The 23,157-nt window shown below is 45.8% G+C and overlaps 2 protein-coding genes across 2 annotated transcripts in view; both read right to left on the bottom strand.

Moving 5' to 3' along the window:
* Positions 1–9,068, bottom strand: part of LOC142774252 (uncharacterized) — a 73,301-nt gene extending 64,233 nt beyond the window's left edge. The window contains exons 1-2 of the mRNA XM_075874640.1: positions 9,036–9,068; positions 3,549–3,721 (exon numbers count right to left, since the gene is read on the bottom strand). Of these exons, the coding sequence (XP_075730755.1) occupies positions 3,549–3,721; positions 9,036–9,068 (206 nt within the window). The remainder of the gene's footprint in view (positions 1–3,548; positions 3,722–9,035) is intronic.
* Positions 9,069–14,656: 5,588 nt separating this feature from the next.
* On the bottom strand, positions 14,657–22,463 carry LOC142774251 (uncharacterized). Its single transcript, XM_075874639.1, has 4 exons — positions 22,296–22,463; positions 20,712–20,885; positions 18,304–18,405; positions 14,657–14,930 (listed from the first exon to the last, which is right to left on the bottom strand). Exons 1-4 carry the CDS (start codon positions 22,461–22,463, stop codon positions 14,754–14,756), a joined length of 621 nt encoding a protein of 206 aa, XP_075730754.1. The 3' UTR covers positions 14,657–14,753.
* Positions 22,464–23,157: the final 694 nt, after the last annotated feature.

The raw sequence follows: 23,157 nt of genomic DNA, 5'->3' as shown, positions 1-23,157 counted from the left end.
AGGGCGGTGGTGAATGACACGGGATCCATAGGTGTCGATACGATTGGCGGCCACTGTTGTTTGACCCAGACCTTTGAAATGAACGTCAAAGCAAGTTTTGTGCTCCTATAATAACGCTAGCAAGGCATCAGTTTGCGTTGGGTTGAGATGTTCACACAAAGTGGCCTTAAGAGCGGGAGATGGATCTTCCGCTGGCATGCACTGTAATAATGACGAAACAGACGAACCAGTAACGACACAAACCAGTGCTTTTTCGGTAATGCTGGCAACAGTGGTCCCCTCTGGCAGAAGTAGTGGTTCTGGCGTCGTGTTGCAGGCGGTGATGCTTGCATAACCACGTGAGAACCGCACTGAAGAACATGCGATGGTGGTCCCTCGAAAAATGCAGCGCTGGCGAGGAACAACCACAGCGTCACCATCTAGAATGTCTCGTCATTTGATCGTAAGGACATGTTTTTGTCCGGGAGGCAGGAGGAAATCCGCAGCTGTCACAAGGTTGACGACGAAAGGTCGGCAGCAGAAGAAAGCTTAGTGTCCATAATACGAATGAGGGGCCAACCACACGAAATTACAGCAGATGCAGCTGACAAGAATTCCCAGCATAAGATTATCTGACGAGCGCATGAAGACAGCACAGCCAATTGTATGTGATGACGGATTCCATCGATGAGAACACGAGCAGAGCACAACCCAGTCGGGCAAATCGGACTGTCATTAGCCCCGCATAACATGAGACCAGCATAAGGAGTTCGCACTTTACGCAGGCGAAAACACAATTCACGATCAATTACTGAAATGGTGGATCCAGTGTCTATAAAGGCGTCAACGAAAACACCTTCCACACAAACAAGCAGTAAATTAGCTGGACAAAACGGAGGAGTTGTAACGTTCCGACAACACGCAGTTTCCCCTCCAAAAACTGCACCTTCTAGTTTTCCGAGTTCAGAGAGATCGGCGCAAGATGCAGAGGTGATGGCGTACGCCGAAACGGTGACGGAGAACGGGGGTGACATGAACGAGAAGGATGAAGCCCAGCTTGAGACCGTGGAGGGGAGGGCGACCAACGGGAGGTGGACGGATACGGTGCGGGATCGTATTCATCAGGTCTCGGGGCAAAGTCTCTTTCGTAAGCTGGTTAACCACGTCGTTCATTCTGCTGACGGCGGCGGCATAAGCGGGATATATTACCCCTTATGCCTTTGTAGAAGCAGATGGGGCGCGGAGCACGCCATGTAGAACAGTGGCGCGGCCTTGGCACTTGCGTTGTCATCGCAGCCAAATGGTCGCATCCGACGTCCGCAGACACGGTCGGAACTGGTGCAGGGGCCCGTGATGCAACTTCTGCGTACGAAGGCACTGGGAAGCGCACAGGAGACGGGGCATGTGCAGCGCTTGCAATTGATGCCAGTTCGTCCATGACTATCTCACGCAGGTTGGGAGGAGGCGTGCGGACAGACGCAATGGTTGGGTTGCCTGGAATGAGGCCGTGGAGTTCCTCTCTGACAATTGTACGGATAAGAGCCCGCAATTCATGCTCTCCGGTAAAGCGAGCATCGCAGGAGGCATGTGGAAGGCGCATGGAATGAAGCGCGTCCAGGCGTTGGCATGTGGTGATGACGTGTCGGACAGTAGTTGGATTCTGGATCACGAGAGCATTGAAGGCCACAGAGTTGATACCTTTCAGTAGATGTCGTATGCGATCGACCTCCGTCATGTCGTTTAGTGCTCGGCGACAGAGAGCCATATTATCTTCAATGTAGGACGTACACGATTCATCGTCTCCGTGGATGCGGGTAGTGAGCTTCTGTTTCGCTACCGCAGAGCATCCTGCAGACGTGCCAAATACCTGACGGAGATGCCCCGTGAAGGCCGACCAATTGGAGAAGTCGCTCTCGTGGTTGTAATATCAGGTTTTAGCGATGCCATTGAGGTAAAAAGGAACGCAGCGCAGTTTGCGCGCCTCGTCCCAATAATTACAAACTCTGGTTCGATCATAACTGTCCAGCCATTCTTGAACGTCTTCGCTGCGAAGGCCGGAAAATACCGGAGGGTCTCGATGAGAGGTACTCACGGTGTAGTGAAGCCTAAGTGGCTGAGAATGAGCGGTCGCAGCAGCGGACACGCTGGGTTCTGCCATCGCTGTTGCTTGAGGGCACAACCGTCGACCAGACCGGAGCTCCAGGGGTGACGGGTAGAGCAGGAGGACGTGGGAACCAAAGCATGCTACACCACTAATAAGACCACGTCCGGTACGGCAGTAACCAGCTTATCTTTGTCAATTCAGATGCACGAGGCAGAGACTCAGCCCGCGTGACATATGATTATGATCACTACAATAGTTTGATCATAGAGGTGGAGATAAAGTACATAGTCAGCGCTCACAATATATATATATATATATATATATATATATATATATATATATATATACTTCTGGATTACGCGTGTAGTTGGGGCCTCCCGGCCCCCACTACACGCGTAATCCAGAAGCGGGCAAGCAATTCGCATTGCACCCGCTTGCACAGCCTACCGCAATACGGAGCACCCCTCTTTTTACGACGAAATGTTGACAGGGCGCGGAGTAGTTAAAGGCTTAGAACTTCCTAAAATGCCCGCTTACCAGCCTCTGCCACAATACGCGGCACCCCTCCTTCTACGACGAATTGTTTACGGGACCCCGAGTAGTTAAAGGCTTAGGACTTCCTAAAAAGCTCTTTTTTGCCCCACACCGAACCGCCAGTGCCAGGAGGGGCCGTCTGATTGGGAGGAATGCGTTGGTGAACGGAAACATACACAGACCGCTGACATCAGAAAGGTGAAGGGGAGAAGGGGGAGAGAGATGAAGGGGGAAGTGGACGGAACAGTGGAGGGGGTAAGTGGAGGGAAGAGTGGAAGGGGGGCACCCAAGGGGCGTCCACCGTATACTATTTTTCTCTTCTTCTTCTCTTTTTTCTTCTTTTTCTTTTCTTTTTTTTCTTTATTGTCTTTTTTTCCTCTTTCCTTGTCCTCCGATTTGAGATTGCATAAAGCTGAGCACCAACAAACTGTATCTTTAATCCTGATGAAGGCCAGACTCTAGTCCGAAACGTCGAAATAAACCACGTTGTGACCACTCACGGAGGATCTACCGGACTATATATATATATATATATATATATATATATATATATATATATATATATATATATATATATATATATATATATATATATATATATATATATATATATATATATATATATATATATATATATACACTCACACGCACGCGCACGCAAACAAACACACACACTCTCACTAACACACATGCATGTGTGTCTGCTTAGTGTCTCAGTTCTTGGTCAGTATGCAAGCAATCAACGTTTGCGATACTGGCTTGAAATATCGCAAACTATAAGCCTTTAGCATAAATCTGAAATTATCAATGGACTAACGAATCATGGGTAACAGAGGATCATGGCAAGTTCTGTTTGCAGCGATCCAGCTGTGAGGCTAAACGACGTTGCGTAACACCACTCGCGTACAACGTCCTCGGGTCCGGGCTTCACGGTATGTTGAGCTCGGTCTTAATGACGCGGATTCGCCAAAACGGATCCTTCCTGTCATTTTCGCCTTGTCCCATGCAGGGGCTTGCGGTGGAGAAATCGCCCAGGTGCGCATTCAATAGAAGCAGCGCCATGGCTGGCCGCAGGTTGGTGGACTTCAGGGCCAGCTGTTTGCACTGCGTGTACGCACAACCCCAAATGCATTAAACGTTATACAGGAGCGGAATCGTTTAAGAGCTTGTTTTCTTTGTTAAACGTAACCTAGGTAAACCATTTGAGAACGTATTGCTCGGCGAGTCTGGGCATATGTAGGATAGTGTTGTGCAAACAATCTACAATCAAGCTACAATCACAGGATAAAAGGATGTAGGTAAATAATAGTGATTGTTGAGGTTCAATGTCCCAAACACGCGATATGCCTTTTAGAGACTTCTTTGTGGAGGGCTCCGAAAATTTTGTGTACGAAGGGTTCCTTTTCGAGCAGGTGAAGTTAAACGTCCTCAACCATGATTGCCTTGATTGAAAGCACAGTCCCCCTGGCCGGGATGCAATCTCGCGATCTTATGGTTTGCAGCCGAGTGCCGTGACCACTAGACCACCGGGGCGGGAAGCATTACCAACAATAAAAGCGGACATTCACCTTTTTTGCCTATATTCTTTTTTACCGCATTTGTACGTTTTTTTTTTTTGCACAGAATATTTCAGCTTCGCTGTTACAGCTCCACTGTATGCAATTCTAAGTTAAAAAAAGTACAGAGGACATTGTAGCTTCAAACTAAGAATAACACAACGGAGCTACGTTTGGCGTCTTCGTATTAACTGCAGAGTGTTTTACTGTGGCATAGTAATTGTCACAACAATGGAACATAATTAGGGTAGATAGCCAGGGCCAGGCCCGTAGCCAAAGGGAAAGTGTAGTGCCCGCTTAGTTCAAAAATCCCGATGGACATAGTGAGTTACCAAAAGAAAACAATAAAGTATAGGTGATTTTTGAAGCCTTTGAACAAGTGCTACGGGCCTGGCCAGCCCTGTTGGTGCTCTTAGGGAATTGGCACGCTCACGTCCTCTGGTACCTAGGCACTGCGTGGCTTGTCTTACGCAATGACTCTCCGCATGATGATTCAAGGCAATAAACAACGTTCTTCACGCAATAAACAGACAGTATAACCGGGCTACTCATTGTACATCCCGCGGATGCTCCCCTTTGCGTGACAAGCTGCAAGTTCTGAAGGCATATTCGCAAAAATGTGCAAGTGAAATCAGTGTGGCGTGCATAAATCCAGAAAAGGGTGCATGTCATTACTTGCACTTCTTGCCACGGTGATCACATACATTGAGCGTCAATTGTGACCACACAGTATATTATCACATGCCTTTATTTTTTATTTGTTCTGTTATGTTTTATTGTTTGTGGTTGCGTTTTTTTTTCAGTCTCGATGCCACTTGGTTACAAACCTTTTCATTAGAACCCAATGCTTGCCTTTTTTTTTTGTTTCAAGAATGTCGAGTTTTAGCGTTTTTACTAAGTTTTGTACAGACCATGACGTCACCACTCATTTTTGCCATGTTTTGTTCGTGCAAATGTTTTCCTAAAATCTGCCTTCGCCGAATTTTGCGAATCCTTATGAAAAGAACCCTTATCAAAATTTATAGTAATCCTAGCCTTTCTTTATAGTAATGCCAGCGCGATTTGTTCAACCTTTGTTTGTGTTTACAGAAATTTACCATCACAGACAGTGGACATTAATGAAATTTCAACAGAACATTTGAACGAAACAGAACATGCACATACACAAAATTTTGTTACTTCTTTAGAAAAAGTGATTGACAATTAAGAGCATCGTGTACTCCACTAAACGTTAGCGCTAAAGTGTCCCTGATGTCAATTAGAGAGTCAAACCGAAAGAGATCTGCGTGTCTAACACACGTTGGACAATTTAGACTGACAATTTAGAGCACCATGCGTTTCCCTAGAAGATAGCGCTAAACTCTCCCTGGTGTCAATCAGACTACTGGAAGAGAGGTGTGTTTCGAACACACGTTAGACAATTTAACTACAATGTACTCTATACTCTTGGAGCGCAATAAGCTCGGTTGAGATGTTGTGATAAGTGAAGTGCGCGTTTCGTGACGTGCGCGAGTGCAACCAGTGTTCGGTTTAAAATGTGCGCGAGTGCACCGACATAGGAAAGAAGACGACGACGACCGATGGTGTGGACGCGCGTTTTCGCGATGTATTCGGTGAGGAAGACGATGGGCAGACGAGGCGCGTTAAGTTCGGACCAATGAGAGACCCCCACGCTGGTTTGGAAGAAGCCCGAACGAAGAACGGGGCAGATATGGCCGGGACGCGACGGAGGCAAGCAGGCTACCAGGGCGCGGGGGTGGCGGCCGAGTTCCTGAGGCAAGGCTGCTGCGGGCTCCCACCTGGTCGGGAACCCGAGCATCATCTATCGTCTGGCGTTGGCCAGGCCGCTCGTCGTCTGGCGTTGGCCAGGCTGCTCGTCGTTCGGCGTTAGCCAGGCTCGTCCCGTTTCCAGGGCTACGTCCCAGCGTCGGAGGACGAACGCTGAGAGGTCACTGACCTTGGTGCGCCCGGAGCTACCTTCAACCCGAGCAACGCTTGGACTTCTGATCTACCTTGTCTGCACCCCATCGCATCAACCCTCGCCGTCTACAAGAGTGCCGCGACCGAACGGTGACAGTCGCTTTTGCTATTGCGGAGCTTACGCATCCTTAGCATTTCGCGGTCACTAGGTTCATTTCTCCTCGAAATGGTGTGCTTTGTTTGTTTTTCCTCTTATTTCTTTCTCTTTGTCTAGTTTATTGAAAATATATTTAGTTGTTTTTCTTGTGTGCATAAACGGTCTCGTGTTCTCCTTACCGATGTGGATTTTCTCATCGGTTTGTATGCACAAGAACCTACACGAGAGCTTGTGGGTTGACTAGCCTCGCGACAGATGTATTTGACGATTTCGAGTACTTTGTACTGAACTACGAGAAAGCAGTAGCCGTCCCAGTTACAGGTAAAACATTGCATCGTGCTGTACATAAGTAGACACATACATTCTTCCATTGTATGAATAAGTTGGTGGTGTGTGCTGCACTCTGTGTATTTATGATGGAGAGCAACACTTGTGTCACTGGTTTATTTGGAAACCTGAAGTTCATCAAAAATGTTCTTCGCTAATTTGACATTGCTGCTCAGCCAAATAAAATATTATTACCAGTAACGACGAACCTTCATTTAATAGTATGCGCAGTGTATATACGTGCTGTGCTGTGTGTATTTATGATGCATAGCAACACTTATGTCACTGGTTTATTTGGAAACCTGTAGTTCATCTAAAAGGTTCTTCGCTAATTTGACATCGCTGCTCAGCCAAATAAAATAATAGTACCAGAAACGACGAACCTTCATTTAATAGTATGCGCAGTGTATATACGTGCTGTGCTCTGTGTATTTATGATGCAGAGCAACACTTGTGTCACTGGTTTATTTGGAAACGTGATGTTCATCGAAAAGGTTCTTCGCTAATTTGACATTGCTGCTCAGCCAAATAAAATAATAGTACCAGAAACGACGAACGTTCATTTAATAGTATGCACAGTGTATATACGTGCTGTGCTCTGTGTATTTATGATGCATAGCAACACTTATGCCACTGGTTTATTTGGAAACCTGTTGTTCATCGAAAAGGTTCTTCGCTAATTTGACATTGCTGCTCAGCCAAATAAAATATTAGTACCAGAAACGACGAACTTTCAATTAATAGTATGTGCAGTGTATATACGTGCTGTGCTCTGTGTATTTATGATGCAGAGCAACACTTGTGTCAATGGTTTATATGGAAACGTGAAGTTCATCGAAAATGTTCTTCGCTAATTTGACATTGCTGCTCAGCCAAATAAAATAATAGTACCAGAAACGACGAACGTTCATTTAATAGTATGCACAGTGTATATACGTGCTGTGCTCTGTGTATTTATGATGCATAGCAACACTTATGTCACTGGTTTATTTGGAAACCTGTAGTTCATTGAAAAGGTTCTTCGCTAATTTGACATTGCTGCTCAGCCAAATAAAATAATAGTACCAGAAACGACGAACTTTCAATTAATAGTATGTGCAGTGTATATACGTGCTGTGCTCTGTGTATTTATGATGCATAGCAACACTTATGTCACTGGTTTATTTGGAAACCTGTAGTTCATTGAAAAGGTTCTTCGCTAATTTGACATTGCTGCTCAGCCAAATAAAATAATAGTACCAGAAACGACGAACCTTCATTTAAAAGTATGCGCAGTGTATATACTTAATCGCTATCAATCAGCACTTGAAATATGGGCGGAAATCAGCAGCGTGATGACCTTTCACCGGAGAAGAGCAGGTACGCCTGCTAGCGATTCCTCGACAAGTGACTCGGAGAAGCACCTGAGAATGTGGGTTCCATCGATTCCAATCGCCTACCGAATGCTATATATTCTCCCAACAAATCAACAACAAAAATTATACATGGCATAGTCAGTCTAATGGCCACAGGCTTTCGCCGTACACACTTTGGAGAAGTGTGTACGGCGAAAGCCTGTGCTATGCAATCAGATCTGAAAACCGGTGTACAGAACATCAAATTCTAGTCATTAAAGGCTTGTATAGTTAACTTGCCTGTACAACGTGCGTTTTCCAAAGTGTGGCTTCAGTGTATACATACTTTCGCGTTGCTTCTATAGTGTCTGTGGCGTAGAGGCCTTGATATTTTTATGTGCACGACGAGTACCCCGCTCTACAAAGCTGTAGACAAAGTGTATTTATAGCATTGGTTGAACCATTAACCGATTGAGCACTGAGCTCGATCGACCAGTTCAACTTTGAGTGCTTATTCTGTGCATGTGCGTTCGCATACATTGTTATCTGAGGTTGTGAGTGTGGTGAATTGACAAAGATAATTCCCTGAATGAACACTACTGTAGTGTTTCGCTTTTTAACAGGAAAGTGTTTTATGCCGTGTCTACCACGACTCTGCGGGCGTAGTTTCGTCAAGGATATGACGTCGTAATATATATTTGCAACTCTAATGACCATGAGAGGGCGCTGCGGTGTTGCAGCATGGCGGATTCACGGAGGTCACCACGTTCGTTGTCGCTAACACAAATATTGAAGTTTTTTGCAGTGTGATTGTAGTTCGCGATGCTTTGTAGAAGGGGAGCGGGTTGTTGGCGCGGAGCATCTTATTTTAGTTCGCACCAATGGTCCCGCAAGCACGAGCGGCGTTCTTGAAGTGGCCGCGTTGTGGGTGTAAGGCACATGGCGCACCGCGTCTCTGTGAAATTCGTTTACATACTTCGGGCGCCGCAGCGACATGTAGTCACTGAATACAATATTCCTTTAATATGTTCGAGTTAACACGATAACACTTGTGGCTGACCTGTAACGAAAAAATCTATTTGGCCGTTGGTTTTTTTTTTTTTTCACGAGCAGCACCGACCTACCGCATACGACTGGTGCTTAGACTGTTTGGACATCAGTACGCAGCTTCTCTATATTCAGACGCCGATGCTCTCTCTCGATCTCCCCTTCCCCATGACAGTGCAAATGCGCCTGTTTTTACCTACAATTCTGCCTCCCTCACACACGCTGACATACCATCCAAGCAGCGTCAAGACCCTTGGATAGTGTCTTTAATGAAGTTCCTATCGAAGCCATCACCGAGCACCACCAGTCGCTCGCTGCGGCGCACAGCTCGCCATTTCACCATGCGCGATGGGCTACTTTACCGCCGCAATTACCTCAGTGAAGGTCTCAAGTGGTTGTTGGTGATTCCTCACCACCTACGTGCTGATATTTGCGCCTCGTTCCATGCGGACCCCCAATGCGGCCACGCTGGTGCAATAAAGACGTATGCGCGCCTCCGGCTGCGGTACTACTGGCGTGGAATCTACCGATTTGTCCGCCAATACGTGCGTTCATGCTCAAAATGTCAACGCCGGAAGAGTTCACCACATGCCGTCACTGGACCGCTCCAGCCGTTGCCCTGCCCATCCCGACCTTTCGATCGCATCGGAATTGACTTATACGGCCCACTTGCATGCACACCTGACGGGAATCGCTGAGTGGTTGTCGCTATTGATCATTTGACACGGTATGCTGAGACTGCCGCGCTGCCAGAGGCTACATCACGGTAAGTCGGCTTATTTATTCTTCACAAACTTGTTCTTCGCCACGGCGCTCCTCGCGAGTTACCCAGCGACCGTGGTCGCACGTTCCTCTCAGAAGCCGTACAAGACCTTTTGCGTGAATGCAATGTTGTTCATCGAACGACCAGTGCGTACCATCCCCAAACCAATGGCATGACTGAACACTTCAATCGCACATTAGGCGACATGCTGTCCATGTATGTATCTGCTGACCACACCAACTGGGACCGCACACTACTGTTTGTCACCTATGCGTAGAACAGCGCCACTCAATCCACGACTGGATTTTCTCCCTTCTTTCTTCTATATGGCCGTGAACCCTCCTCATTTTTGGACATTTTTGGATACTATTCTGTTGTATCGCCCGGATACTTCAGTCTGCAATTCTCTCAGAAGTCACCACCTAAGCCGAAGAATGCAGGCAGCTAGCACCTTCGTTAACAACACAAGGCCAAGCACACCAAAAGGACCGCCATGACGCCAACCTGCATGCCCAGTCATACTCGCCTGGAACATTGGTGTGGCTTCGCGTTTCCTCCTCAGCTCCAGACCTTTCTTCAAAGCTGCTGCCTAAGTATGAAGACCCCTACCGCATTCTGCGTCAAACATCCCCGGTAAACTATATTGTCAAGCCCGTACAGTCATCCACAGACCGCCGCCGTCGCCGCCGTGAGACTGTTCACGTCGACCGACTGAAGCCACGATATGACCCACCAGTCGTGCCTGTGCCTTAGGTCGCCAGGATGGCTCCTTTTCCGCGGGGGAGGGATTTGTAGAATGGATAGGGTGCATATAGCAGTGCCTGCAAAAGACGAGGAAGAGGACCGTGGTTCGTGCTCGTGACAGCTCCGATTTGGATCACTGAGCGCTTGACCTGTGTTCGTTTTTAATAAACGCGTCGCGGACTCAACGCTCAACGCGTACTATCACTTAATATAAATAAAAAGCGAGGTTCATACGAGATTTATAAATTGTCGGGTCAAGGCCCCACCACGGTGGTGTAGTGGCTAAGGTACTCGGCTGCTGACCTGCGGGATCAAATCCCGGCTGTGGCAGCTGCATTTCCAATGGAGGCGGAAATGTTGTAGGCCCGTGTACTCAGATTTCGGTGCACGTCAAAGAACCCCAGGTGGTCAAAATTTCCGGAGCCCTCCACTACGGCGTCTCTCATAATCATATGGTGGCTTTGGGACGTTAAACCCCACAAATCAATTGTCAGGTCAAGGGCGTTACCGCAAGTAAGTGAACCCGACGTTCTTTTTTTTTATATCCAATGCCCTTACAATTTCGTGCTTGCCCAGAAAAGGCAACTGGCACAGTTCGTAATTCCAGACGCCTCAAGTCTCTGGTCGGCAGTGCTAGAAAGCAACTGATGTTAATGCGAGAAAGAAAGAACTTTAATGGTGTTGAAACTTATACTGACAGGTAAGATGATTCACGGGCGTAGAATTAACTAAGCTGGAGCAGGCATCCACACTGGTGTTCAGGAAGTTGAAGTAACTAGATTTAATGTTCGAGGCAGCCAGTGTTCAATTGCCTGGTTAATGGCTCGATTGTTGCCTAAGTGACCTGGCGCGAACCAGCGCAGTTATCAGCCGCTAAGCAGGTGGTACTTTATGATTATGATGATGCTCTTTAAATGATTGGCAACTACCCACTGAGGGTGATTGGTCAAAAGTCGGGTGGATCTCAGTCAGGGTTTTAGAAGTTGATTTGTTCTTGATGATGAGGTCCTCACTCTGACAAAGGAAGTACTCTAAATAAAGTGGGAGTCCGAAGAGAGTTCTGACACGCTGATTCTCTTCGGATAATCACTTGACCACTTTTGGAAGGCACAAGCAGAAAAGGGAGTGCCATTTACAAAAGAGTCATAGAACTGTCATGAAACGCGTTTCTATTCCCTTCCGAGTCAATGGCGCCGCCGTATAGGCCATAAATATCGCACGTTCGGCTTTTGGCCCCGTCTTGGCGGTTCCCCGCTCACCCACGCTAGCGATTACCCCGTGGTAGCCTGGGTGTCGCGCGTCGCGACCAGTGCGGTCACAGTTGCGGTGCCACCGCCAGTGCCTCCTCCTTCTCTCTGTGTTTCCTCAGTATTTTAAATGTTTTGCGTTGGTCGCGGGTCTTCGTAGCTCTGCGTTAGAGCGAAAATTCCCATCTTCGAAAGCGGTCACGCATGGCTTCGAACTTGAATGTACGCTCCATATTCATGGAGCTGCCGCACTGACAATGCGCGCCTGGTAAACGATGAGTATATTGTTTTCGTAGGTACTAATCAAAGAGGGCCAGCTAGGCGTCTGCAGCAGCTCTGCGAAAGTACGCTGCCAGCCATTTCCAACAGTATCATGCGTTCGCGGGGCTGTTCCAGATGCCCAATGGACATTGTCACCTACCGAATTAACCCCACTATACGCGCTGTTATGCGAGCGATTGCATCACTCCTACAATGAGTAATGCGATTACTTATCATGGGTGATTAGTTGCTGATCGCACATTGTCTCTGTCTTGCTGAAAGTGCTTCATATCTTTTTAAGAGGCGCTTTAAGCTACATCGCAATGACATTTTTGTCGTTCTGGTGGTGGAAACCTTACAAAAAACGTTTGTGTACAGAGACTCAGTGCACAATGTACAATATAAATGGCTTTTTGTGGCTTAAAGACAATAGTTAGAGGGGCAGATACGGTACGATGCTGCCAGCACGTACGCGGTAGTCTTTTAAAATCTTAAGGACACGTGTCGCTGGCAAAGCAAAAAGCTCTAGATATTCGACGGCGCTTGTTGCGGGAGCCGCTGTGCGCTGTTGCCCTTCTGTCTGTGCTGTATTCGTGCTTTCGCAAATGGTCGCCTTCAAAGTGGAATGCGCCCATACTGCTCAGAATCCAACACCAAAGGAACAAGCTGAGTATTGCGAATGAATAAAATATTTCAGCTTGATGTTTTCTTTGCGCTCAAGCTCGTAGCCAATACATAGAAAGCCACCGCCAACGGGCACCACAAGTGGCAGACCTTCACTCTACGCCTACACTTTAACACAACCATGCTAAAGGGTTGATTGATTCATTGGCAGCCGCGCAGCAACTCGGCAAAGATAGCGTTTATGCATATTTACAATCATGATTATGATCATCATCATCATCATTATTATTATCATCATCATCATCAGCCTGACTACGCCCACAGCAGGGCAAAGACCATTCCCATGATTTGTCTGTGCTTTCCGTTGCCACGTTATACCTGCGAACTTTTTAATCTCATCGGCCCACTTAACCCTTTGTCTCCCCTTCATGCATTTGCCTTCTCTAGGAATCCTTTCAGTTACCCTTAATTACCAGCGGTTATCCTGCCTAAGTGCTAAGTGCCCAGCCCATATCCATTTCTTCTTGTAGATTTCAATTATGATATATCTTTAACCATGGTTTGTTCCCTGACCCATGCTTCCCTATCCTTTTCTTCTGGTTTTACACCTATCATTTTAATTTCCATCGTTCGCTGCGTTGCCCTAAATTTAAGCTGCACCCTTTTTGTAAGCCTCCAGGTTTCTGCTTCGTTGGTAGATGCAGCTGTTATGCTTCCTCTCGAGGTTTAGTGGCAGATTACTATTTTCGATTTGAGAATGCTTGCCGATTGTGACCTACCCCATTCTTATTCTTCCAGTTATTTCTATCTCATGGTTGGGCTCCACGGTTACTACCTGTCCTAAATAGAAATTTTCGTTTACAACTACCTACGTCTCTCCGCCTATCGCAAAGTTCTGTTTTCTGCCGAGACTGTAGCCCGTTACTTTAGTTTTGTGCATAATATTTTCAGACCGACTCTTCTGATTTCTGTGTCCAGCTCTTTAACCATAAACTGCAGTTCGTCCCCTGAGTTACTCATCAAGTTAACGTCATCAGCAAATCTCAGGTTATCTATATACTCTCGATTAATTCTTATCCCAAACTTTTCTAAATCTAGTGTCCTGAAAACATCCTGTAAACACGCGGGAAATATATTAGAAACGATTGTGTCTCCCTCCCTAACACCACTCTTTATTGGGATTCTGTCACTTTCTTTATGATAATTATGGTGACTGTAGATCCATTGTGTATTTCGTCCGGTATGTTTATGTAGGATTCTTCGATACCCTGATTCTACAGTGACTGCATTACTGCAGACATTAGGATTGTGTTACACGCCTTCTCGTAATCAATGAAGACTATCTACAGGGGTTGGTTGTAATCGGCGGATTTCTGTATTACCTCATTGACAGTATGAATATGGGCTATTGTAGAGTATCCTGTAAGAAATTCTGCTTGGTTCTTTGTTTGATTGAACTGTATTGTCGCTTAATTCTATTAGCTATTATTTTTGTAAATATTTTGTAGAAAACCAACAGAAAGCTGATCTGCCAGTAATTTTTCAAGTCCTTGAAGTCTCCTTTCTTATAGATTAAGGTGATGTTGGCGTTCTTCCAAATTCCGGTATCCTTCTCATCAAGAGACACTTCGTATATAAGGTTGCCAGTTTTTCTAACACAATTTCCCCTTCATCGTTCAGGAGGTCCGTTGTTACCTTATGTTGTAAATTGTGTCTGACGTGCCTAGATGCGCTCGTTCACCTCTGCCACATGCTCGAGGCACTCTAACGCAGCGCCTGCAGAATACCATTCACCGATTTTCTTGCGCAGAACATCAAATAAACGTTTTGTTCACTCTCTCCAGACGCAAGACTATCGTCTTTCGACGACATTTAGAGTGTAACATGTAGTTTCGGGCCATTTTTTTATTTTCTATTTCTGACTGAAGACTGAACTACGCATGCTGTCCGCCTGTTCGTACAGCAGTCTAACAATAATGACGGCAAAGTATACGTTCAAAGTGCAATAGATCGTTTATTGTAACAAAATGGTAATTAATATAAAAATGTACACGTCGAAGTTATTGTCTTTATCGTTCAGCTGCAACAAAGGGAGCGCAGTGAAGCGCCACGTCCTCCAAATCAGACGCAAAACGCCAAATTTCGCAACGGCCGCTTCACGGGCCGCTCAACATAGTCTTAATCATCTTAATCCTATAGAAGGGGTCGCGTCTGTCCTCGTAGTTTCCTTTGGCGCACGGGCCATCCTTGGTGAAATCGCCAAGGTGAGAGTTCACCAGCAGCACCGCCAAGTTGCTCCGCAGGAAGGTCGACGACTTCTTCAGCTCACCGCACTGCGCGCGCGGCCAGAAACAGTGTTAGCCTCGCGCCCGATTATTATACGCATCTTGCTTGCATCTGAGATTCCTTAGAGCGATTCTCAGCCTAAATGATTAGGATACACAGCTCCCTCGTTCGATAGTAATTATGAGCGTTACGTAAAACTCTTACTAAGATACTCAGCTGGCTTGCCTTTCAAGTCAATTAGGGCATTACGCAGAGCACCCGATTAAAATACGCTACTCGTTTGCTTTGAAGCCGCTCACAGTGTGATACAGCTGTTTCGCCTTTCTTTGAAGCCACTCACAGTGTGATACAGCTGTTTCGCCTTTCAAACCCCTTGGAGTGCTACACCGCGTTTAGACTATATAGTCGCATGTGTGACGCAACATCTGTTTGCGTAGCAAGCAGTCATGTATGTTCACATTCACGCCTTCAGTAACATACATTTTCACGATGTGCCAGTCACCGCTCTAGGGTTTGTTGCGTCCTCGCTACAATTGTTGCAGCTTGGCGAAGTTCGCGAGTTTGGCCATGTATATGGGCTAGAGGAAAGACACCACGTGCGCTCTCGTTGAAGAGCATCGCGTCAGTGCTCTAGTGTGTTCATGGTATAACTAAGGAAGCCTCTTAGGCTTCTACGAACGCCTGTACTGCTTTACTGAAGCAACTTAAAATGCCGCCATGCGAACGGAAAGAAATGATAAATTGAGCGAAAACCAAACAATTGGCTACGAAAAAATTGAACTACGTTATGCCGGCGTCTTCGGGAACCCGATATTTTCACGCCGGCAGGCGCTACAAGCTGCGCCAAATATTCGCCTTGAAGTCTTTACAACTTGTGCATTGTAAAAAATCGCTGAGCTCTGAAATTCCAACTTTAACTTTGATATGTGTGTCACTCTGCAGTTGCTGGTTGCAGTATACGTTTTCAGACACATGTTATGTCGTCTGGGCTTCTGTCTAACTTCTCGTTCGAGTAATTTATCGCTGCACGATAACGACATTTCCGCACTGGTTGCGGTTACTATGTTTGGCGATATGTTTCTGTGGCATCGCAGCCAAGACTACGCAACCGAAACACACACTCTTTCACTGTATACGCCTCTGCATAAAGTCCACGAATGCAATTTTTTGTAGACTACGCAGCGTAAAACAGTGCATAAAAACAATAGGCACAAGTAATATGTTTAATATTGTTTGCATTATAAATAGAAAACGCTGTACGGTGAAGGTCTTGCTATTTTCGCTCTTTCGAGATTTCCAATTTGTGGCTTTCATGTCATGTTTTGTTGCCCCAAATAACAACCATGGCGTCGCTGCGCTGCGACGAGTGCACATCGAAGCTTGTTACGAGCGCGTGCTCATTAGAGGATTCATAAACCAGAAATAAATGGCGGCACCGGCGCGTTTGGAAGTTCTTTGTTAATTTGCCTGCGTCCAATCACGGAGAAAAAAGTTGTGTAGAAATGACAACACCACTGCAAGAGCGTCTCTCATTGCAATAGCAATGAAAGACCTACTTAACCATGACGCTGGAGATTTGCTGTTGTTCTTCAAAAACGTTCATTTGAAAACAAAACTGCTGCTGAAAACAGTACGTAAAATAAGTGACGCACTTCGTGAATCACGTTACGATATGGCCAATATTTCAATGTCCTGCTACTACTATTGATTGTTACTATTAACGCTAATGATCGCGTGTATGGTGGATGTAATGCCACCTCGTCGGCCAAATCACCTGAACATCTGAGGAAACTTTTCTCGCCTCCCAATAAAGGGAAACGACAATGCCGACACTGCATGTTTACAAACTTAGGAAATGGCTTCTTTATCTATGAAATTTTCGACCGCGCAGTTAATTCTTGACAATGCCATTTCTTTTCTTTTTGAAATAAAACCAACCACTTCAATAAAGCGGAATTTTGCATTAAGTGGCCCTACACAACATTCTACCCCCCTCCTCCCAAAAAAAAAAATTCTACCCAGACCACATGGTGCTCGCGTTGCGCATGGACTTGAACCACTGGCAGACTAGTAGTTTAGCAGGTATTTATTCTGCAGCTATAGGTACATCAAGATTCATGGTAGCTTTCGAATCAAGCTATGCGTAAATGATCTTTCGTAACAATGTTTCCAAAATAACGTCATAAACCGCGGATTATTTGTATGAGAACACACACGCTAGACGTGCTCTTAAATCTAGAACTAGTTGGCGCACATGCACAGTAGCTCCACTCCCATAGTCTTGGCTGAGCTGCCAGAGAAAGATGTCGCAAGTTAAAGCCGCCGGCTGAGGGCCGACCGCTGGGGGCGTTCGTCACTGTTAAGAGGGAACAAGATATTTCTCACTCACCACCTTAGTATCACCAAGGTCGGCCACTGGGTATACCGAGAAAATTACACATTCGAGCAAGACACGGAATTGCTACACGCGTGCCTTTTGGGACGCTTTTCCTCTGCTTCTGAGGCCACATTTTTTTTTTTTTGCTCTGGAGTGTTATGAACATGCATGCCCACTTGAGCAGTCTACATGCCCAGTCTGCATGCATGCCCGCTTGACCGCACCCAATTTAGCTCCGTCTACTCGTTAGGTTGTGTGTTCTTACGCTACGGTCGCATCTTGTACAAAGCAGTTGACGGGTGCACACATGGCCCAAGTTTCAAGTGCGGCAAATGTAGATATATGGCACGTATTAGAAATGAACAAATACGGCACGTATTAGGTAAAAAGAGGAAATAGGGGTGATGGCGGAAGAATAAGGATAAAGAAGCAACCATGATATCGTAGTAGCTACCACGGGAGCTGCTTCAAGGCGTTCTAGAGGCCTACCCGGGAGAATGAATCGGTAGCCTATCAACAGGCTGACGTTCCGCTGGCGCAAGTGACTGCAGGTCGTCTAGGTCTTGCTCACATCCGGTACCTGAGGTCCCCGGCTTCCAGCCAGCCTGACCAGTTGGCTTATAATCACTGGCCCTTCTGCCCACCAAGCCATATTGGCTCGTCAAGCCCACCAGAAGAGTTTGGCGATCGATTTTCTGTAGCCTACTAGATCGTCAGCCAGACGTGCATATCTTCTATGCGCGTGCTGTTGCAGAACGCCGTTTAAGTGTGAGAATAAATGTTTCACTACCAGCCTCACCATGCACGGCTTATTTATTCACCGCACCGTAAGCGAATAAACCTGACAGTCGAAGCATCGCTCATTAAAGGAAGCAAAGGCACACTCTGCCACGTCTCTAAAATCATTGATTTCCAGATTTCGAAACCGGCCACAGAGTTTTGCAAATTGGTGGCCCCACCAACAGAAAAAAAAAACTGAGTAAGCCTCGGTGAGCGCAAAACGCTAACTTCGGGCAGCCCATATTCGGCCAGTTAGCACTCACCTTGATCTCGAGAGAGCGGGCATCGTCGACCATGAAGATGCGTTGGGTATCGTAGTCATAACCGGTTTGAATCAGGGTAGGCGTTTTCGTATCGCGGCATTCCTGAAAAAAAAAATGAAGAAAAGTAGAGTTATTCTTCGTACACATCATGGCAGGGTTCCAAACAAGAAAAAAAACAAAAAAAAACGCAAGGCGGTTTATGCACTGCCAACATCAAGTTCGTCGAATGCAAGCTGTTAGCGTCATCAAAGACAAGTGAAATACTATATCCAACTCAACTGTCTTTAGCGGTGCTAACCACTAACGCTCAACGAACTTTTTTTTTCGGTAGACCTAAAGTGGGAGACTGTGCTGTAGTAGCTGTCTGTCACCTTGATGGCAAATGCAAAATAGCAGAAACTTTTACAGAGTGTTTTCATCTATTTATAAGCTGCAGAACTTCCGGCGTGATCTTGACTCCAGCACCGTTTCGTGACTCCAATGAAGCGTATTGCTGATGCCTCACGCAAAGGAAGGAGTAATTTATATCATCTGTTTTTGTCTGGTGGCGAAAAGATTCCAGCTAATCGCAATCATAATCTGCCTTTTTAATGAAGCTGTACAATTGAATGCAGACCTGGACCTTGAATGGGCGTCTCTCATAATCATATGTTGGTTTTGGGACGTTAAACCCCACATACCAATGGACCTTGAATGCAGACAAATGAGCTCTTTTACCAATTTTCCGAAAGAAAACGTCCCTTTAATATAATTATATGTTGGGCTCCTCTCCACTTAAAGAAGTCACTAACAATAAATATACAAGTGTCACAATTTGGAATAACCTTTCCTGCAACCTTCATGTTCAAAACATATCTTCCTCTGCCTTCAGAAAACAATGCTTTCTAAAATACAACTTAAACATGCTGCGGTCTCCGTTAAACTTCTTGTGTTTATTACTTAATTCATCCGAAGAGCTCGAGTACACCCCTGTTGCATGGGACCTCTGCACACAATGTAACATAGAAAGCTTTGAACAAATCCAAATATAGGCTATCCGACTTGTTTTCAATAGGTTTTCCACTTTCGACTCGCCAACTGAACTGATGCAGTCGAATGATATCCTCAGTCTTGAATCATGCCGAAAAAAACTGTGGCTTGACTTTCTGTCACAGCTGCCTAATAATAAACTCGCCCTCGATTTAGCAGAATATTTCAGACGACTATCGACGAGGCCTACTCACCAACATCACAATGATCTAACCCCCAATATCGCCCGTACTGACTGATTCAAATTTTCTTTCTTTTTTTCACGCACCAATATTGATCGCAACTCCTAACACACTGTACCATTTGTTTGCACGCATTTATTGCATATTGCAGGTTTCTTAAAATTGTATGCTAAGGACTTCGTAGTTAAACTAACAAGATTGTTTTACTTGTTTGAATGTGTTTTCTCTGTACCCTGCACGGACCTTGCGTGCACAGTGTGTATTAAATAAATAACAAAATACAATTATTGCCACTTATATTGGTGATTGACGCTAAGAGCTAATTGGTTCTTATCTCAGCTACACGTGGGCTCTTATATGATGTGTATTCCGTTCAACTTCAAGCGTCCACTTCTATTCATTTGTTTCCTTTGAATAAAGTTTATCATTCCAGGCCACACGTAACAGCTAGCTGGATGTTCACTGTTGCCTGGAATGGAATTGAGTACCAGGAGAAGGTGAAGGAGGTGCGAGGGTATTGCATAACAAAGTAGAGGGCGCAGGAGGGCGGCGAGTTATGCAGGTACACAAGTGGAGAGGAGGTCAGTTCAGAACTAAACTATTATCACTTTCGCCTAGCTTCGCATCACTTTCACTTCCATTCCAGAGGTCATACACCAGGTGTACATTCCAGGTGTATATACACCTTTACAATATTAGGTTACCTTACGCCATTCTTTTTTTATGTGCTGTCCACAATTAACGAATTTCGGTTGCACAGATATGCGCTTATACTAATAATATTATAAAGCCGTATCAAATGGCATTACCTAGTACGCTGCAAAGTTGTTTTTACAGACGGTAGTCTTTCTTGGGACACTTGAACGTAGAATCTTTGGTCTGTCTGTCTGAAATGTCTGTCTTTCACACGATTCAGTGACACGGGCAAATTTCTGGCACTTACTCAACGCCCAGCCATCCTGAACTGGTGGCTGCTTTCACACATGTGAACAGTATTTCACACAGTATTTCACACATGTGACTCCAGTATTTCTTATGATGCGCTGAAAGTATGACTAATACAGAAAAAAAAAGGCCGGCAGAAAACTATCATCTTTGCAACAAAACACGCAGATACGCAGTAATTTTTTTACTGGCACTCAGCATGATTGTAAAAAAACTCGCCCAATTGTCGAGTAAACCATAGAAACAACGCACGAGAAGGTTCTGGTGGTCGAGGAATAATTGTGTGCAAGGTGCGTTGACGGAATCGGCGAAATCCATCACCAGGTTCGTCATCGTGTACGCCAGCGCGGCAAGCTCGAAGGAGAAGCCCAGCTTAGCTCCGGCCTTGTACTTCGAGTCTTTTCTCATCATTTGAACAACAGTAGCCTGCGCAAAGAATTAACAAACACCATAAAACGTAAACGGAGACTTTTGGGTTTAATTACCAGCGTGCGAAGACCGATCGAGATCAGTGACGAAATCGCTGAAAGTCAGGCCTGCGTTTTCAAACAAAACTTCCCCTCAACTTACGGCTTAAGTAACCGATCGGTACTCAATGCGTTTCACAGACCAGTCTCGTATACTTGAGGTAAATTTCCGGTAGTACTTGACTACCGAAAAATAAAGTACCATCACTGGCTACCCGAAGCACGACTTTCGCCGTTCGTTATTCCCACGAAATGTCAGACCACTCGCGTTCTCGTTTACTGCGTTAATTTGTGGAATCAATTGCCAAGGACGTACGATAACGCAGCGCCACGCCGGTACGCCCATTTTTCGGGGATCAACAAAACCCCATAGAGATGTATAGCGACGCGGAATTCTTGTCGCGGTACTGCTTTTCAAAGCGAGTGGTGCTACAGATGCTGCGAATGCTGCCGCTGAGTTGAAAAAAAAAAAAAACGCACGCTTTCATCCAGTTACATCTCTGCACTCCGATGACATGCATGCGCGGAGTATTTTTGACGGGTGACGTTCATGTTTACTTGCTTAACAGTGTTAAGTGGGCACCCGCATCTGCAGACGCAGGCTTTACTTTCAAATGGCTAAGAGCGCGCGAATGTATACAGGGTGGCTGCGGCTCCGATGAACCGTTGTAAGGAAGCAAAATAGAAGATGTACATCCACGAAAATTCTTTTCATATTGCTGGTTTTTACGATACGGTTACGCACCCCTTATATGAAAAAAAAACAAAATATTATCATAATGCATCAAACGCTGAAAAAGGAGCAAAAGAACGGAAGGAGCGAAACGCATGATTTTAGCATCTTACTGCTACCGAGATGAGACTGCGAAAACAGCACGTCGCGCTGTTTGCGCTTATCGCCATTACCATTATCCCTTCTCGCCTCCATTATCTATTATCCCCCCCCCCCCCCATTAACCATTATCACCTCTTTGCCTAGGGCGTTGTGCATTTGTAGAGATGGTTCTTATTATTGTCTTCATAGAAAATATGAACAGGCTCTAAAGGCGCCAATGGCTGATCGGTCGCCCTGCCCAATGAGGGACGCTTCATGGGTGGCGCGTTAATTGTAGAGACAATTTGATAACCCCAAGAAACATCGATGTCAGCTATTACACCTTGGATAAGGCTCTGTTAATGTGCGCGAACGTTTGCGAAGCTACCAATCGTCCTGGTTTGTGCAACACTCATTTCACAGAAAACTTACGTGTACGATGCATGGGGGGATCTAATTTGTTTCTCAATGTTTTTTTTGTGTTCTTCCTCAAAGGCAAGTTCGCAGTACTGCCGAGGAAGCTGATGAGCGCAGTTTTTAATAGACGTTACTCACGATATCCGGGGCCCGGCCAGCCTCCTTGCTTGAACTTCCTTTTAACTCGGATTTGTTCCAGAGAGACGGCGGGTGTGTGAAGCACTCACTTTCGCTCTCAATCCATCCGACCGAGCTGTAAGCGATGACAGTATCCGCCACGCTTTGGCTGCAGTTCAGGAGACACATCGTTCAAATTTTTCTCAAACATTGATCTAAATTCGGCTTGGTTCACAAGAGCAAAGAGTTCCAGCGTGCCTGGGCACTACGAAAATTGCGGCAGCTGCGGACTATTGGGGACGCACACCGAAGAAACGGCAAAGATCATGGCCCTCACATACTCATTACCCTTCTCAGCCTCACTCTCACACCACTTCTCACTTCGATTCCATTTCCCAATCATTTCTGTGGTTTTACCCCCAGGTTATTATTCGAGGCCCTCTGCTATGACGTCTCTCGTAATAAAGATATGATTGTGAGAGACGCCGTAATGGAGTGTTTCTGGTGTTTTTAAACGTGCACTGACATTACACAGTTCACGGGCCTCTACGGCACGTGGCCTCCACCGAAATACGACCGCTGCTGCCGGAATAGAACCCACAACCACTGGGGCAGCAGCCAAGCACCTTAGCCACTCCTTCATCGCGGTGGACTCCTTAATTTTTCCAACCCTTTCATAATGTATACTAGCTATGCTACCATGGCCATTGTATACCATCTCTCCATGGAATCACCCTCAGCCTCACTACCCTTCTACTCGAACTAACTTTCTTTTTGTTTTACTTTTGCTATACTTTACGGCACAAGTCTACGCTACGTCTTACCCTCTCTCATTTCTTTCCTCATATCTCACACCACTCCTTGCCCAACGTTTCATATCGCT

This window comes from Rhipicephalus microplus, chromosome 10 (genome assembly GCF_043290135.1).
Source record: "Rhipicephalus microplus isolate Deutch F79 chromosome 10, USDA_Rmic, whole genome shotgun sequence".
Lineage (NCBI taxonomy): Eukaryota > Metazoa > Arthropoda > Arachnida > Ixodida > Ixodidae > Rhipicephalus > Rhipicephalus microplus.
Note: the sequence above shows the minus strand (reverse complement) of the source record. Positions and strands in the feature narration are given on the sequence as shown.